The sequence below is a fragment of the Xiphophorus maculatus genome, chromosome 6, assembly GCF_002775205.1.
Source record: "Xiphophorus maculatus strain JP 163 A chromosome 6, X_maculatus-5.0-male, whole genome shotgun sequence".
Classification (NCBI taxonomy): domain Eukaryota; kingdom Metazoa; phylum Chordata; class Actinopteri; order Cyprinodontiformes; family Poeciliidae; genus Xiphophorus; species Xiphophorus maculatus.
In genome coordinates, this window is record NC_036448.1 from 21,242,706 (window position 1) to 21,257,843 (window position 15,138).

At 41.5% G+C, this 15,138-nt stretch overlaps 1 protein-coding gene across 19 annotated transcripts in view; it reads right to left on the reverse strand.

Moving 5' to 3' along the window:
* The window catches only part of ptprf (protein tyrosine phosphatase, receptor type F), a 240,375-nt gene that overhangs the window by 67,699 nt on the left and 157,538 nt on the right, over window positions 1-15,138 (reverse strand). For 10 of the 19 annotated variants that reach the window (XM_023335649.1, XM_023335650.1, XM_023335647.1 and 7 more), the window contains 5 exons: window positions 14,579-14,712; window positions 13,964-14,108; window positions 8,630-8,935; window positions 7,118-7,311; window positions 814-840 (listed from right to left, as the gene is read on the reverse strand). In XM_023335649.1, the coding sequence (XP_023191417.1) occupies window positions 814-840; window positions 7,118-7,311; window positions 8,630-8,935; window positions 13,964-14,108; window positions 14,579-14,712 (806 nt within the window). The remainder of the gene's footprint in view (window positions 1-813; window positions 841-7,117; window positions 7,312-8,629; window positions 8,936-13,963; window positions 14,109-14,578; window positions 14,713-15,138) is intronic. The other 9 variants (XM_023335665.1, XM_023335659.1, XM_023335664.1 and 6 more) reach the window with 3 other exon arrangements.

The following is a 15,138-nucleotide window of genomic DNA, read 5'->3' on the forward strand; positions in this document are numbered from 1 at the left end:
CTTCTTGCGTTCCACATATTGTATATCGTCTCATCATATCAGTATCCCCCTTTCCTAACCTTGCACCTTCCCACAATTCTCTTCAATTCCTGACTACGAATAGTAAGTGGCTCTGCATTTACAGTTGTGCCATACGACTTCTAGGAGGTAATAAGCCATAACAAAGAGCTGCATGACAGCCATGGAGCAGAGAGCTGCCATCCGGGCAAATGAAAAGAACTTGAAAGACTGGTGGAAACCTCGGAGATGTGCGGAGCTGATAAAACCCCGCAGCACCTCCCTTCAGATAGACATGTCATCTTGAACGGTGGGGGGAGACAGCAGGTTAGGCGAGCCTGATTAATGTCAGCGTCACACTGAGATGGTGACACCCAGCCTTTTGACTGCAGTGTACACTCAGTGGTTGCTAGCACTTCATGCACACTGCACCACAGGCCTCCACATTTGCAAGTGCACAGCTGTTACTAGTTTGTCTTATTATAAAATGTTGACCTGAACACATTTCTTAGTGGAATAACACTCATGCTCTGCAGTTGCAGTTGTGCTGATAAAAAATAAAAATGAGCATGCAAACACACACACACACACACACGCCAAAACACTTGGGCAGACGTTACTGGCTGCGGTTGTGATGGGGTTATGATCTTTCATGAGGATTCACACTGAGTGGATTACAGGCATGGCTTACACAGAAACAAACACACACATACACCGACTCGTGATCCAAAACACACAAGCACCCCAAACACTGCAGAGGGGAGAAGAACCTGCCCTGAAAGACAAACCCCAGCAGCACACATGAGGGCTACTCACATGCTCGGTGGACTCTTCAATATTCCACTGATGGGAGAGAAGACACAGGACAACAGGGCGGGGAAACAAATGAGTCAGAAACACAACAGGCAAGGGAAAAAAAGCACTCGTCTTTTTTTCACTGGCAGATGAATGTAGGTGTCAATAGAGTCATGCTGCGGAAAAAAAACACTGTGATGGAAGAGATGGAGAGAAGGAAATAAAGAAATGACGGAAAGCTGAGTGGCATGAAATAAATTGGAGAAAAGCGAAGAGGAATGGTTGTGAAATCATTGTTCGCAATGCACTGCCTTGTTTCCCCATTCACCTTTTGAATCCATGGAAATTTAAAGCAACCTCTGTTGGTTATGATGGCTGCCTCATTGTGGACATAAACTATGCAGAGTCTGTGAAGCGTTTCTCTTTCCCCTAACGGAGGCGGAAGGAAGAGCCTTTATTCATTACATTTCAATATATGTTTCCAAAATGTTCTCCCTGCTCGCTGTGCTCGACCGAGTAATTCCCGGGGGGGAAGTGAAAGCCCATTTCGGTGCCGCGGGGCTCCGTCAGCGTCGAGCATGAAATCCTATTACCAGTGCCGCTGTGTTAGCCCTGTGACATCAAACCCCGCTGATGCAGAACGCAACGGCTGGTGTTCACCAGCTCAGTCACTGCAGAGGAGTTCACTGATGGGTGGCCTGGCTGACAACGGGGGCAGGAGAGATGACACTGGTGACACTGATGAGGGACAAAGTAGAGAGGAGAAAACGGGTCGGGGTGGAGGTGAGGATGCGTGGGCGACTATTGTAACAGCACTGGGGGAGAAGTAGCAGAGCAGAGGCAAAAGGAGGAGGGGACTGGTAAGGCCAAAATAGTATCAACACATCAGGAATAAATAACTGTTAAAGGGCCAAACTACCCATTTGTATCACCTAAATTTACAGATACATAATATAGTTTCATGTCTGATTTAATGTATTTGGGTTTAATTAATTGAACTAGAATACATGAGATAAGAAATTTATAGTTTTGCTCTCTCTCGCCCTTTGCAGCCTGAATGAACTGCAATGCCAGTGACATTTTGTTGGAAATACTGATTCTTTTGAATGGTTTTATTATTCACTAATTGCCCAGTCTTCATTGAGTGACAGCTTCCAGACAAAGGACTGTCTGGTATGGTGCAGTCTGGTAGGAAAGAGGTTGGATTTGTGAGTTTTGGATGATTTCAAGGTACATTTCTAGCTGTTTTATATTTCAATTCATCACAACTTTACTGACTAAACTGTCTGGGGTAAAATGTAGAACCTATGCTGTTACATTAATATTACCATATTTCGTAAAGATCAACTCCATCCATCCATCCATTTTCCAACACCCTTGTCCCTAGTGGGGTCGGGAATGAAGATCAACTCACCAGGATAAAACAGAATAAAGTTTTCACAAAATATATGTAAATTAAATTGTATTATGTGATTTTTTTTTTTACTATTTATGTTTATGAAAATATTTGGCTACAGCAGTTTACAGGTACCAAATTGAAGTAGGAAAGGACAAATGTCAAAACAAAGCTACAAAATGCAGATACAAATTGACAAAATGACAATTTGAGCCTTCAAATATATAAATAAAATACAAAAAATACATAAGAACAATATGAAGTAATTTTGAAAAATAGGTTTCCCTTTTGATTTTTATCCAACTTATCTATGTGCCTTGGCTTATCCAAGAGGATCTGGGAGTAAAACACAGACATCTTGTCCCTACCTCTTTTTAAGGGATTCCAAGGTTATCCCAGCCCAGAAAAAATATATAGTTCTGTGAGGCCTATCCCACAGGAACATGCCTGAAGGATCTCCTTAGGGAGCTACTGTAATTCCATATTAACCTCTCTTTAAGGCACATCCCAGCCACCCCTCAGAGGGACCTACCTACCTACAGTCCCTTGTAGCCAAAATCAAGACACAGAACTTTTGTGTATTTCTTGAAAAACTCTTGAGTCATTAACCATCAAGTTTTTGTAAACTAAAGCGAACAACTCATAAAGTTTACTCAGTAGAAATTTAAAGTTCTTGTTTTTCCTGACTTTAACAATAACACACCAGTGAGTCATAAACTGCAGAGACAATGATCATAATTCATATAAAAGACTAAATAGTCTCCACCCGGTTCTCAGCGGATGGTTTTTATTACCAAACTGTTAAGAGACATAAGAGCTAAGTCTGGTTGATGTCCCGGTTGTATCGAGCCCAAACACATGGCACATCAAAATCTGCATCCCTGTGCTCCCCTGACATAGCGGGGCACTAAAAGTAGCATTTAAGAGCAGCTGCTGCTTAACTCCACATCTAACAATTTGCGATGTTCCTAATTGCTTAATTTGTTTGCCGTCAATTCAGCTCAGTATGTCAACAGAACAGCAAACACATTAAGGTTCACAAGTTCCTATTGCATCTTGGGCTTAATCCCCTTTCAGCTGCAACTGCTTTTGCTTTCTGCCTAAATCCACAGGAGAATTATAAATTATCCTCCATTTATATTTTGAATACCAACGCAAGCTGAAAACACATCACTGCTGATAAGCGTCGTTTGTGGAAACGGAGCGGTATAATTTGCAGGCGGGTGAATGCAAATGTGATGACATGGGCTGAGATGTGTGGCTATAAAAATGGGAACGAGGAGAGAACGAGTGATGTGGAAGAGAAGGAGCTGTCATGATTGATGGAGTGAAACGAGCTGAGGTGCTTCTTTTCTCCTGTCCCCCCTCCTCCCATCCAAACCCAACCACCAATTTCCATTCAACTCCAGTCTGGGGCAGCGAAGGCCGTAGAGGCAGTGAAGCATCACCTCGCTCGCATAAACTACAAAAATGCATGAGTGGTCAAACCAAATGAACCTGGAAAGTGGTGCTGAATGGAGGCAAACTCGGGCAGAAAGGGAAACTTGGGTGGAAGAATGGAGTGACGCTAAAGGCTTCAAATATTCAACCATTTCCAGTGAAATTTCCTGTATGTTGTATGTGAGAATGAGCCTGGATGTAGCTGCGAGGGCACTACAATGGAGCTGGCATTGGGTTGCCAGCTCAGGTTTGGGTCACTCCTCCAACAGGAGAGCGGCTGCAAAGGGTTGATAACATCATACTGTTAACTTGGCCTTTGGTTTAAATTTAGCAGGGAAATGAGGGCGATGTGTGGGCTCCTGCTTGAAAAGAAAAGAAGCGCTTAAAGCGCCCACGCTCAGGCGAGCTCTCCCAGCGTTTCAGCTAACCCTGAGAAAGGCTAAAAAGGATCCAGAAACATGGAGACAAAGAGAAGGGCCGAGTAGGGGGAGGTGGTAGTGGTGGTGACAGGATCTGCAATTCAATCACATGGCTTAAGGTTGTGATTGAAGTCTGAGGTGAGGTTGCGGTATGCTTTCAGAGACCTGGAAAATGTGGTATTTGCTTTTCCTCCTGGCAGGCTCGCTGTGCATCAAATCCAGGTGAAAGGGCGGCTATAAAACTGATTTCACAAGACATTAAGGGAATTTCTTTGGAGAAACACTTTGGGATGTGCCAACAGATAGGAAAATTGTTTTCTTCCATTGATTCATGATCAATTACAGGTGTGCGTTTGCAGGATTTGTATGACTCTCAGGATGAGTCACAAACTCTTTCCGACCAGCTGGAACGCCTACTACAGGGCTGATCTTTGCAGGAAGCATGCTGGCTCATGTTATCTATGTTGTTGAGGTACGAAAACGGGAAAATGTGTGAAAAGGGAGGGATTGTTTTAAAACCAGTTGAACGATAAAGGATAAGAGACTGTTGTCTGACTGTGTGGTCTTCTAATGACGTCCGGGCAAGTCCTTGCAGGTTGACTACTCAATGATGAGTCTGTTGAGATGACTCAACCAAGGGTAGCCGACCTGCACGCGAGGACCTGGTAATTACTCAACCAACTTTCATGCAGAACAGGGGTAAAAGGAGGCCAAACTTGGGAAAGAAAGGAGAAAAATGAAGAAAACTCCAAGGTCTGCCACGGAGGGGGCAGATAAAGGTGTCCCAAGCAAGAGACTGGAACACGTGAGCTATAAAGTGCGCCAAATTACAGCGAGCTTTCATATTTATTGTACGCCCCAAATGAGACATGGCAGGGAGTATTGTTTGCATAACAAGTAGGGTCATGTTCAGTTCAGTTTTCACAACTCAAAACAAATTCATGCGGAACGTGCTGCCACGGAGAAAAACACTCTAAAGAAGATGAGCAACCACCACCATGTTTTTCCCAGTTTCCATACCAAACGGAGCTGTCCCGGCTGTCGAGCACTCCCCTACACACAGTCAGATAACAATGAAGTGTCAGCAGCAGCTGCCAGAAACAACTGCTCTTAAACAAAGGCTGCGCTGTTTGGGAGATCAGGGCTCACTTTTTGACCAGGTGTAGAGACACGGACAATATGTTGTGTGCCAGTCAGGTTTTTATCCACATATTCTCTGCTATCTCCAGTCAAACCTAATGGGTTTAACTTCACTGTGTGAAAACTATAGAAAATCTGTTTACACAAGATTGAAATCCAAAGGGTCTGCATTAGCCTGATTACAACAGTCCTGTGGTGAAATTAAATGTTTCTAAAAATGAATAAAAGTTATCAGAATTGAGTAAAGACCGTAACAGTCATTTCCTTTGCAGACAGAGAGCTTATTTTTAGCTTTGCGTACACTTTTGGCTTTTCTTACCCAAAGAAAGTACCACTCGTCTTGCGCGTCTTTGCTTAGCTCTTTATATTTTTAGGCACAGGGTACTAACTGAGCTACTGCTGACATGAACTTTGAATACTCTTTTTGTTTTAACATTTTTCTTTTCTGCAGAAATAACCTCTGGTTCAGAGTTGGGTTTAACCATATCCCATTCTTGGACTCAATGGATGATGGGGCTATTGTGACCATTACTTTTGTGTACTCTATTTTTAAGTACCATATATAGTACTAGTGGACTACTGTTATTGTGTCTAGCTGATTCTTTATCTTGTCAAAAAGAGTGATTGAGATTTTGACACTGAAACAGCATAATCTTTGTTTGTACAAAGAAAGTATCCCTGGCCAGGTACCTTTGTGTTTAGTTGTGTCTCTTTCCTCAATGTAGCAAATAATGGAGGTCTTGCTTCCATTAACTTTGCACAGCCTTTGTTTTTCTTTCCCATAGAAAGCGAAAACAAGGTTAAATGTGTGCTGTTCTGCTAAATAAAAACACTGAGTTACTGCAAACTGGTGTCAAGAACAAACACCAGTAGAGAGGATAACTTCCCATTTATCTGTGTATTTTAATTTTATTTAATGGCACCTCATACTGAACCAGGCTTGTCTGATGCTTTCTTCCCTTTAAGAAGGCAGCATTTTCCTTTCCACTGTCTCCAAATGCTTGATCTGGTTGAAGAATTGCTGCAAGGTATTAGTTTTTTGTCATTAAATGATCACTTGAATTTGATTGTGTTGTGTTATGCTACTATTTGGATCAAATGGAACTTCAAATAATTGGTCCTGAATCTGACAATAAAATTTAAGACTGCATGGGAATCAACTGTATTGAATATATTGGGCTAAATATATTTTAACAGATTAAATAGATCAAGTTGGATTGAATAGGTTGGTGTGAATGCAGTGGATACTAATATTAATCACATGCTTCTGTTAAAGGCGACAGAAGGTTAAAGTACATAAACACTAATGTTATGACTAACAACCAGCAGGAGGTTTATAAGCGGGTTTCTTTTATTTGCAAATTCAGGAGGCTGAGAGTTGGGTTTTCATGGCTTAAGGATATTCATGAATCTCTGAGACCCATTTAAGGATTACAATCTCATCCATCTCATGGTGTTGCGCGGCTTTGGGCGATTCAGTGCACTTTGCATTACCGTGTAAAGGGGCAGTGTCAGGGAAATAACTTTAATTTATAAACATGGTAACAAGGCAGTGCATATGTATTGGTGTTAAAACCGCAAGGGGGGCTGCATTGATTTCACTAAGCCACATCCTGATGTTACGAACAGAAAATATATCCAACAGCTATTACTGTAGAATTTAAGTGGATTTCATTCTGACAGCTAATCCAAAGCTGTGGGAGCTGGGTACCAATTTAGAGTCAAATGTCACATGTGGAAAAAGATTACGAGAACCGAAAAAAGGGAGGATACTGCAGTCGACAGAAAGAAACTTCAATGTGTCTCGCCCGGTGTAGGAGAAGCAAAGTGTGAAGAGGAGAGGACAGTAGAGAGACAGAGTCATGAAATGTGGACAGGAGAATCAAGAAGGGACAAAGAAAAGCTGCACTAGAAAAAAACTATCCATTACCTGCGCCTCTGGCAAAGCAACATCCATGATGTTCGGCTGGCCTCGTGGTTCGCCGTTTTCTAGTCGGGAAAAGATGACTTGGTAGCCCCTGATTTGTCCATGCTGCTTCACCTGTATAGGAGGCTTCCAAGTAACGCGGATGGCGGTGGAGTTTATGGCCTCAACCTCCAGCTTCTTGGGAGGGGCTCCGGGCACTGCAAACCAAACATTGAGGGAGGGAAGTGCAAAACAGTGACATGAAGAGATTAAAGACACCAGGAAGGAAAAGAGATATCACAGTCAAAATATATGTTCCAGTGGTGATCTTCCACACAAATCACAGGCGGAGTCCGTCAAGGCCCCGTTCTTAGTCCAATTTTTATTCAACTTTTCAGTTTAAAGTGTACCACAATATGTCTTACGGTTTGTATGCTGATGACACACAACTTTATAATCCAGCATAACCACAGCATATTACAGTTATTGAATAATGTCAAACTGAAGGGCTGTGGGCCAAATCCAGCCCACTATAACTACTTAAATATAACTAGATAACAGTGAAATATTTCATCAGTCAAATCAAATTAGTTTTTTTCTGTGAGTGCCAAATTATTTCAATGTTAAAGGATCCTAAAATTTTACTTCTAGAAGTACAAGTCAAATTCAGAGAAAGCTATATTTTAACAAAATTAGTAGGCAATATATTCTGCCACAACCAGACATTTATGATCTTGACGTAGCCAAAAATGAAAAGGATTTTGACACATTTGTTGTACATGATGTAAATGAGTGAAAGGGTCAGAATTTCCTCTAACTTCATGGGGAAAAAAGCTTTGTTTAAACCAAAATATGTGCAGAAATTGTTGACACTTAAAGGCTGAAATCATTAGTAGTTACTGCTTTTATCCCGTAAACATCATTGGTTATACTTTTTGCTATTATTCATTTAACAAATTCCTCCTTTTTCTTCTCTTACTTGGGTTATCTTGTCTTGACAAACCAAAAAACTATCAGAAATAACTTTGAGTGATATTAGAAACAGTTATAAATCTAATCACTCACTTCAGATGTTCTAAGGCTCCTGCTTCCCCCAAAACAGCACATACCCAACAGCATGTAGTCTAGTCATGTCTGTAGTGCCCTTAATTCCAGTAAGAAATTAGCCGTGTTGCAGCAAACTTCAAACACATTAATTATAGACGACTCTCTCTTAGGAGAAGCCGCCCTCTATCACACTGCAAACAAAATGAGAAACGTGTTGGAAAAAAAAAAGAGAGAGAGAGAAGAGTGATAGAAAAGAGAGGCGAGATCAGTTCCACTTCTGTTCTTTAGTGTGGGGAGAAAAAGACAGTATTCACACAGCACAAGCAGAGGAAAGTGACACAGCACTGAACCCCAGGGAGTGATGAGCTTCAAGATGGAGACAGGAGGAAAAAGACGGTGATCCCAATCAGCTACCACCGCCAACGAGCAAGAGGAGGGTGAAGGAAATCAGTGACAGGCTGCTTCAAGCAAGCGACACAGAAAACCTACCATCCTCCTTGGTTCTCATCTTGACCGGGGCACTTTCGGGGCCTGGGCCCACATCAGTGTGCGCCCTCACCCACACCTCATACTCAGTCCACTTCTCCAGGTCTACCAGCACATAGCTGGTGGCGTCTGCACCGATGTCGGACACATCGCGCCGCTCCGTGTTCTCTCCCGCCGGAGCCTGGTAGCTGACTGTGTAGCGCACGATGGCACCGTGGCGGCTGTCGGCAGGCGGCGCCACCCAACTCACCTTGAGGCTTGTGGAGGTCAGGCTGACCACGTGAACTTCCTGAGGTGGAGCGGAGGGAGCTGCAGGGGGGGGAGCAAAACCACACGAAGGAAGGCCACGGATCAAGCAAACAAAAAATAAACTAAAAATGCACACAAAACATGACAAAACTAAGGAAGCTTTTTGCTGAGTATTCAACTTGAATCATTTGCATTTCCATTCTGAAAAATGCTAAATTGTGTTAATCATATAATATATAATGTAGGAAATCTATGTATCAGTTTGAAGAGATGTAGGTGTAATGTTTATTTATGACTGTTAATGTGCATTCTCACTCCTGCACTCTTCCAAAACACAAAATTGCTCAAGTTTGAATGCAAAAAGCTTCCATACTAAACAGGATGCTACCTCCAGACTGAGAGATTTGGATGCAAAAAAAAACCTTATCGGTCCAAAGCTTAAGCCGTGTTTGGTGCCACGTTTATGCAGGAGGCAATGAAATCACAGGGTGAGGCGGACAGAATATAAGATGTGCCAAAAAGTTTACATGGCCGTGTGTTTTATGAAGACGTAATTTGTCCCTAACCGCCCCCCGTGCTGCCTCTTGCAGCGCGCGGTGGGAGCAATAAACGGGCCACGGATGTGTGAGATTGTGAACAAGTGCGTGACTTTGTGGACTGGTGTTAACACAGTGATGCAGAAGCTCTGGGCTTCGTTAGAGAGCTTGGCTGCAGCTGAGATGGGCAGTTAAAGACAGCATACGGCCTTGGCTTTTACGATCAATAACACTTAAGATGGCTTCGGCTAACATCTGGTTTGTTACCACTGCAATTTCTGCAGATAAAAAAGGAAATACTGAGGTATAATCCACTATATGATGCTCTGTCATTAACCCACAGATAAACAACTGAACTAAAAGTTAAGTAACTACATTATTAAGGTGTAAAAACTGCACATTTTTACCACTGGAACTGTTACTCATTTTATAATAAACTTGAATGTATTTAGTTTGATTTTCTGTAATAGATGGACAAATAGAAATGTAGAAGAAGTTTCTCTTCTCCCTATAGACAATACTGCACTTTATTGCTAATATACAAAAATCCCACAGCATAATGCTACTACGACCATGTTTGGGCAAATCAAACATGTGGGAGATGGCACAACATGAACACATTATTTTCACTGTGAAACACAGTGGAGGCAGCATCATTGTGTGGGGATACAAAAATAAAAAGTGTGAAAAAGTTCGGGTGGTACGTATTTTAAAATCTTACATTTTAAAGTCCTCCTCACTCTGAGTTAATATTCAACTTCAACAAAATGAAAATAACCAAAATTATCTAAATATAATTAGTTTAATAATCTGCTGAAGTATAAATGTTTAAACTCTCGAGTCTGGAGGAAAAAAACAGAAACCAGACACTTTCAAGAAGCAGAACAAAACTGAAAATAAAATACGACAGCATTCAAATATTTCATGCAGCTAAATGTATCATGAATGTTCAACTTGATAAAAATAAGATCTTTAAACAAAATAGGAGCTTTTTTTGTTCAAGCATGCAGATGAAATCTAACAAACCAATGCCAACACACAAAACTTCACCTTTAAAAATAAAATAAATCATAAACAGATGTGCAGGTGTGTCTGATCCACAAGTGAGAGAGCAGAAGATCTACAAAGACTTTGCAGCAACTTGTGTATTGAGGAAAAAAGTGGCAGACTGATGATTCTGCTATTGAGCTCCAGATCAAAAATCAGGAAGATCAAAGTGAAGGTGGACCTGGGGAGGACAACACCAAAGGGAAACAGAGAAAACTTGCAATTATGGCGACTGACTGCAACTCAAATCGAGATATATTTAAACTTTCAGCAATCAGAATTTGATCTGCTTTTAAAACAAATCAAGTGCGAATATTTGTTCACCATTTTTCCCCAACATTAATGGTGTAAACAAAACTCGAACAACCTACACACTCAGCATCAACCTTTGTACATGAACTGCTGGAAAAATCCTCGGCTTTAATTTTTGGCAAAGCGAGAAAATCTGAACATTCACCGCACCTCGACCTATTGATTTTCACCCATCTTAATCACTCGCACATCAATGCCTTCCCATTCAATTTTAGGTCAAGTATCTTGCAGCAGTGTCAAGCCCTCAGCTGAGCTTGGTGAAGCACAGAAATAAAAGGTAAATGGAGCTTACTTCTGATGCTTGCTCTGACTCCTAAAAAATAGTGCTGAACATTGAAATGCAGCCCTGGAGAAAGGAATAATTTCGAACCGCCTGTTCACTGCAGAACCTTCCCAAGGCTGCTGGCAGGCGTTGAATCGCACCACAGCATGCAACTCAGATTTGTTTCTCTGAGTTTTGTGGACTCACTGTTATTCTGATTCTGTTTGTTTAATTATCATGCCTCAACAACAATATTTATGCATGATTTTGGTAAAACTTAACTCATTTATTAGCTTATTTCCATTAAAATTTACACATTAGAATTTCTAACTGCTGTGAAAATTCGTTATGTTATGTTTTTTGGCCAGACTTTAATGTTTTAAAAAAATTTAATTTCAATGAATCAGAACAAATACAAAATGCAGCTTGCAAGTCACTTTTTTTTTGAGAAATGTGAGCTCTTTGCAGTGGTGAAGGAGCTCCTGTCTCTTTCTTTTGGCTCATTGTTTCTTATTGTTGAATCACGAAGACTGGATCTAACTGAGATGAGGGAGGCCCTGCTGTGCTTTAGATGTTGTTCTGGGATCTTTTATGAGCTTCTTGAGGAGACTACGATGCACTTTTATCGTAAATTTAGTAGACCGGCCACTCCTGGGAAGGTTCACCACCATTTCATGGTTCACTGAAGTCACAAAGCATTAGAAACGGCTTTGTGGCCCTTCCCAGATAGATGCTGTTAACTTTCTTTTTTTTTTCTTCAGTTTTTTTTATCTGTTTGAGATTTGTAGTTCTCTTTTGAGGTATTTAAGCCTACTTTGTGTTGGAGTCAAATGTCACATGTCAGACAGCAATCATCCCTGTGTATGTGAGTGAAATCCAACCAAAAAAATTAATCTAATAACAATTTATGTATGAATGAACAAAGGTGTGGGGAAAGCTTTCCTCAGAAACTGCTTTTTGTATTTACTCTGGTCATCTTTATTTGATGTTATTTGTTTGATGATCTGAGATATTTAGGTATGACAAAAAAAAGCAAAAAGGAAATCTGCAATGTAATCCAGTTACTGTACTCTACAGATGTATAAGATCCTTCAAACCAAACAGCGACTCTAAACGCGGGCACCGGTGCGAATGCACACAAATCAGCTGCCGCTAATTGACACCAACTTCATGATTAACTTTTATTAATCACCACAATTTGATCACGTTCCACAATTAAACAGGTCCGCTTTTGTGTTTGTTTGCTTCCCGGAAGCCGGAGTCTTTGCTCGGACGGCCTTCGTCTTTTGTGAAGAAACAAGCTCCACATTGTAGCATCTCTGTGTTTGTTTCCATTGTTCTACCTCCAACAGAGCGACGTGTCCTCGTTCCGGTCCATCACACTCAGTCAGCTTTTGGAACCACCTCATATGACTCCAAAACGTCCTCTAGTCAGTTTGTTCAGTATCTTACTGAAGCATTTAAAAAACTTTGCAAATGTTTCTCCATTACAAGCCTTTCATGAGAATTTCATGTTAAAGGACGCAAAATAGTGCATCATTTTGAAGTGGAAGCAAAATGACATCTAGTTGGCAACTGTTTTTTTTTTAACAAATAAAAGTCTTAAAGTGTGGTGTCCCTCAGTATTCAGTCCCTGTTACTCTGACACCAAACCACCTACCCACAGATGACATAATAAAGAAACGCAGTCCATCCATGTGAGATTTATTGCCCCTATAAATCACAGCTGCACAACATAGTCAGGGTATCTGCAGGTTTCAGCAAGTCAAATTTAAGACTGTTGAAGACCTTTTCAATGCAACCTTGAATTAAATTTATGACCAAAAAAACTATAAATATAATAGGGGATGGTGGGAGGTTTTTCTTTATTACAATCAAGCATCGCAAACCCCCCATAGTGCCAAGTTTAAAAGGATTTTCTGCACAAAATGAACCTAGCATCGTACGGGTTGGCAACAAAAGTGAGCCAGCTAGCTAGTTAGCTAGAATGTATTAGCACTAGTTAGCTGTAGCCTCAACTGCCTTGAGTCACAGAACGCAATGAATTTGTCTGCGTGTGACTCAAACATTTGCCTGACAGAAAAGTCAGAGAAAAATAAACAACAACAAAAATATACAAGATTAAAAATTTCTACAACAGTAAGATGATTAATGTATTTAAGGCCAACTTTGATTGATTCAAGATATTTAAAGATAAATGAATTTAAAACTATTGAAAGATTAATGGGTAACGTGATCATATAAAATCCCAAAACCACACAAAGTTTGGTGGTAGTAATGCAGCAAAATGGGATATGATCAGTTTTGCAAGACATTGTTATTCAAATGATCACAATAACCAATCATGAGCGTCTATTATTTTCCCCTCACAGCTATGTGCAAAGAAAGCGTGTGGTGAAGCAACCCTTCCGGGTGAGGTGGCACAAGCATTGTGCCTACACAGCAAATAAAAAAATAAAATCAAACGAGTGACATTTTGAATGCTGGCACTGTAAAAGCACATAATGATATGAGGCAAGGCAACACAGCACAGCTCACAAATGTGGGAACAAGACACATTAAACGTACCTTTGACACAGGGCCTGCCCTCTGCTAGACGGACAGGGGGGTTAGTACTGGCGACAGAGGGGAGGTGGTGGAAGCGGGGAAGCTGACCGGGATGGCTGCTCTGTCAGCATTATGTGCTGCTCTCAGATTGATTTGACATTCAAGTTGCTCACACTCTCTGTTTTAAGGTCTATAAAACTCACATTTTGCCCCTCACTCTCTCTCTCTCTCTCTCTCTCTCTCTGTTTCACTCACTGAGGGGAACGACCTGAACCTGCTTCAGCCGCCTGGAGGTGACTCTCTGAAATCACTGGGTTAGTGGCTAACAAGCAGAAAAGACAGAGGACAGAGGCAGCGCTGGGGAAAGAAAAATGGAGCACTTACTGGACTGAGCAGTGCGGGCTTGGATGGGCTGGGTGTAGACACCCAAACCCATTTCAGAGCGGGCTGCCAAGGAGAAATAGTACATGGTGTCAGGCTTTAAACCATCCACAGAGTGGGAGCCCGCCGGGCTGAACGTCACGTGTTTCTGGAGAGAAAAATAATAAAAAAAAGAAAACAACAATCAGTGGTGCTGCCCGAGTTAGTTCATGTGCTCTACAATAACAAAATGATACAATCTTCAACTGCACTGCAAACAGTCATACATGACTGCCAAAGGGAGCAGAAGCAGCTTGTTCCAAAAACAAGTTGGCCTCCAGCTTCCAACTGGTTCGGTCCACCAGAGTTCCAACAAACGGCCACAGCAGAAGAGAGTAACAGAGCAGATTGTGTCCACACTAGGTTATTCTCATCAGCTGGGGAGCCGACTACATTACTACAATAACACAGCCTCCCCACTCAGAGGGGTTGCATCATGAAGAGTAAGAGTCGTCTGCAGTTGCACTGTGGAAAACGAGGCAAATTCAGCAGCAGACGGAGAGAGCGATAGGGCGAGCTGCTGTGCAGGAGAGATAATTTCGACATGAAGCGGTCTGAACGTCGTGTTCTGATGCTAACCTTGCTGTCTGAGCCGGCCTCCCAGTACTGCAGCTCGTACTTGGTGATTTGGTCCTGCACAGGCCACAGCCACGTCAGCGAGATCCGGGTGTCAAGCTCGGCTTCGGCCTCGAAACTGGACGGCTGCGCGGGAACTGGCGCAGGGAGAACACGGGTTAAAGCATGGAGGCAAACAGGCTTACAAAAGATTTCATTTTGTCACATGGAACATTAATTTTTAATGCATTTCACATCGAATTTATGTAACGCACAAGTACAATTAGTGCTAAATCTTGAATGGCAAAGAATAATTAAATATAGTGCTGAAACGATTCATCAGATTAATTTTGATTAATTACTTTGTTAAATAATCATTAACTAATGTGTTAATCGTTAATTGTAGTGTACAGATTCAAAAAAGACTTAATTTGCTAAAAGAACAACATACTCAAGGGAGTAGTTAACTGTGCGATTAATTCATTGATGATTATTTCAAGAATCGATTCATCATGATGAATCTGATTAATTGTTTCAGCCCCATCCCAGGTTTTATTTAGGGACAACAGAATAAAGTGGGGCTC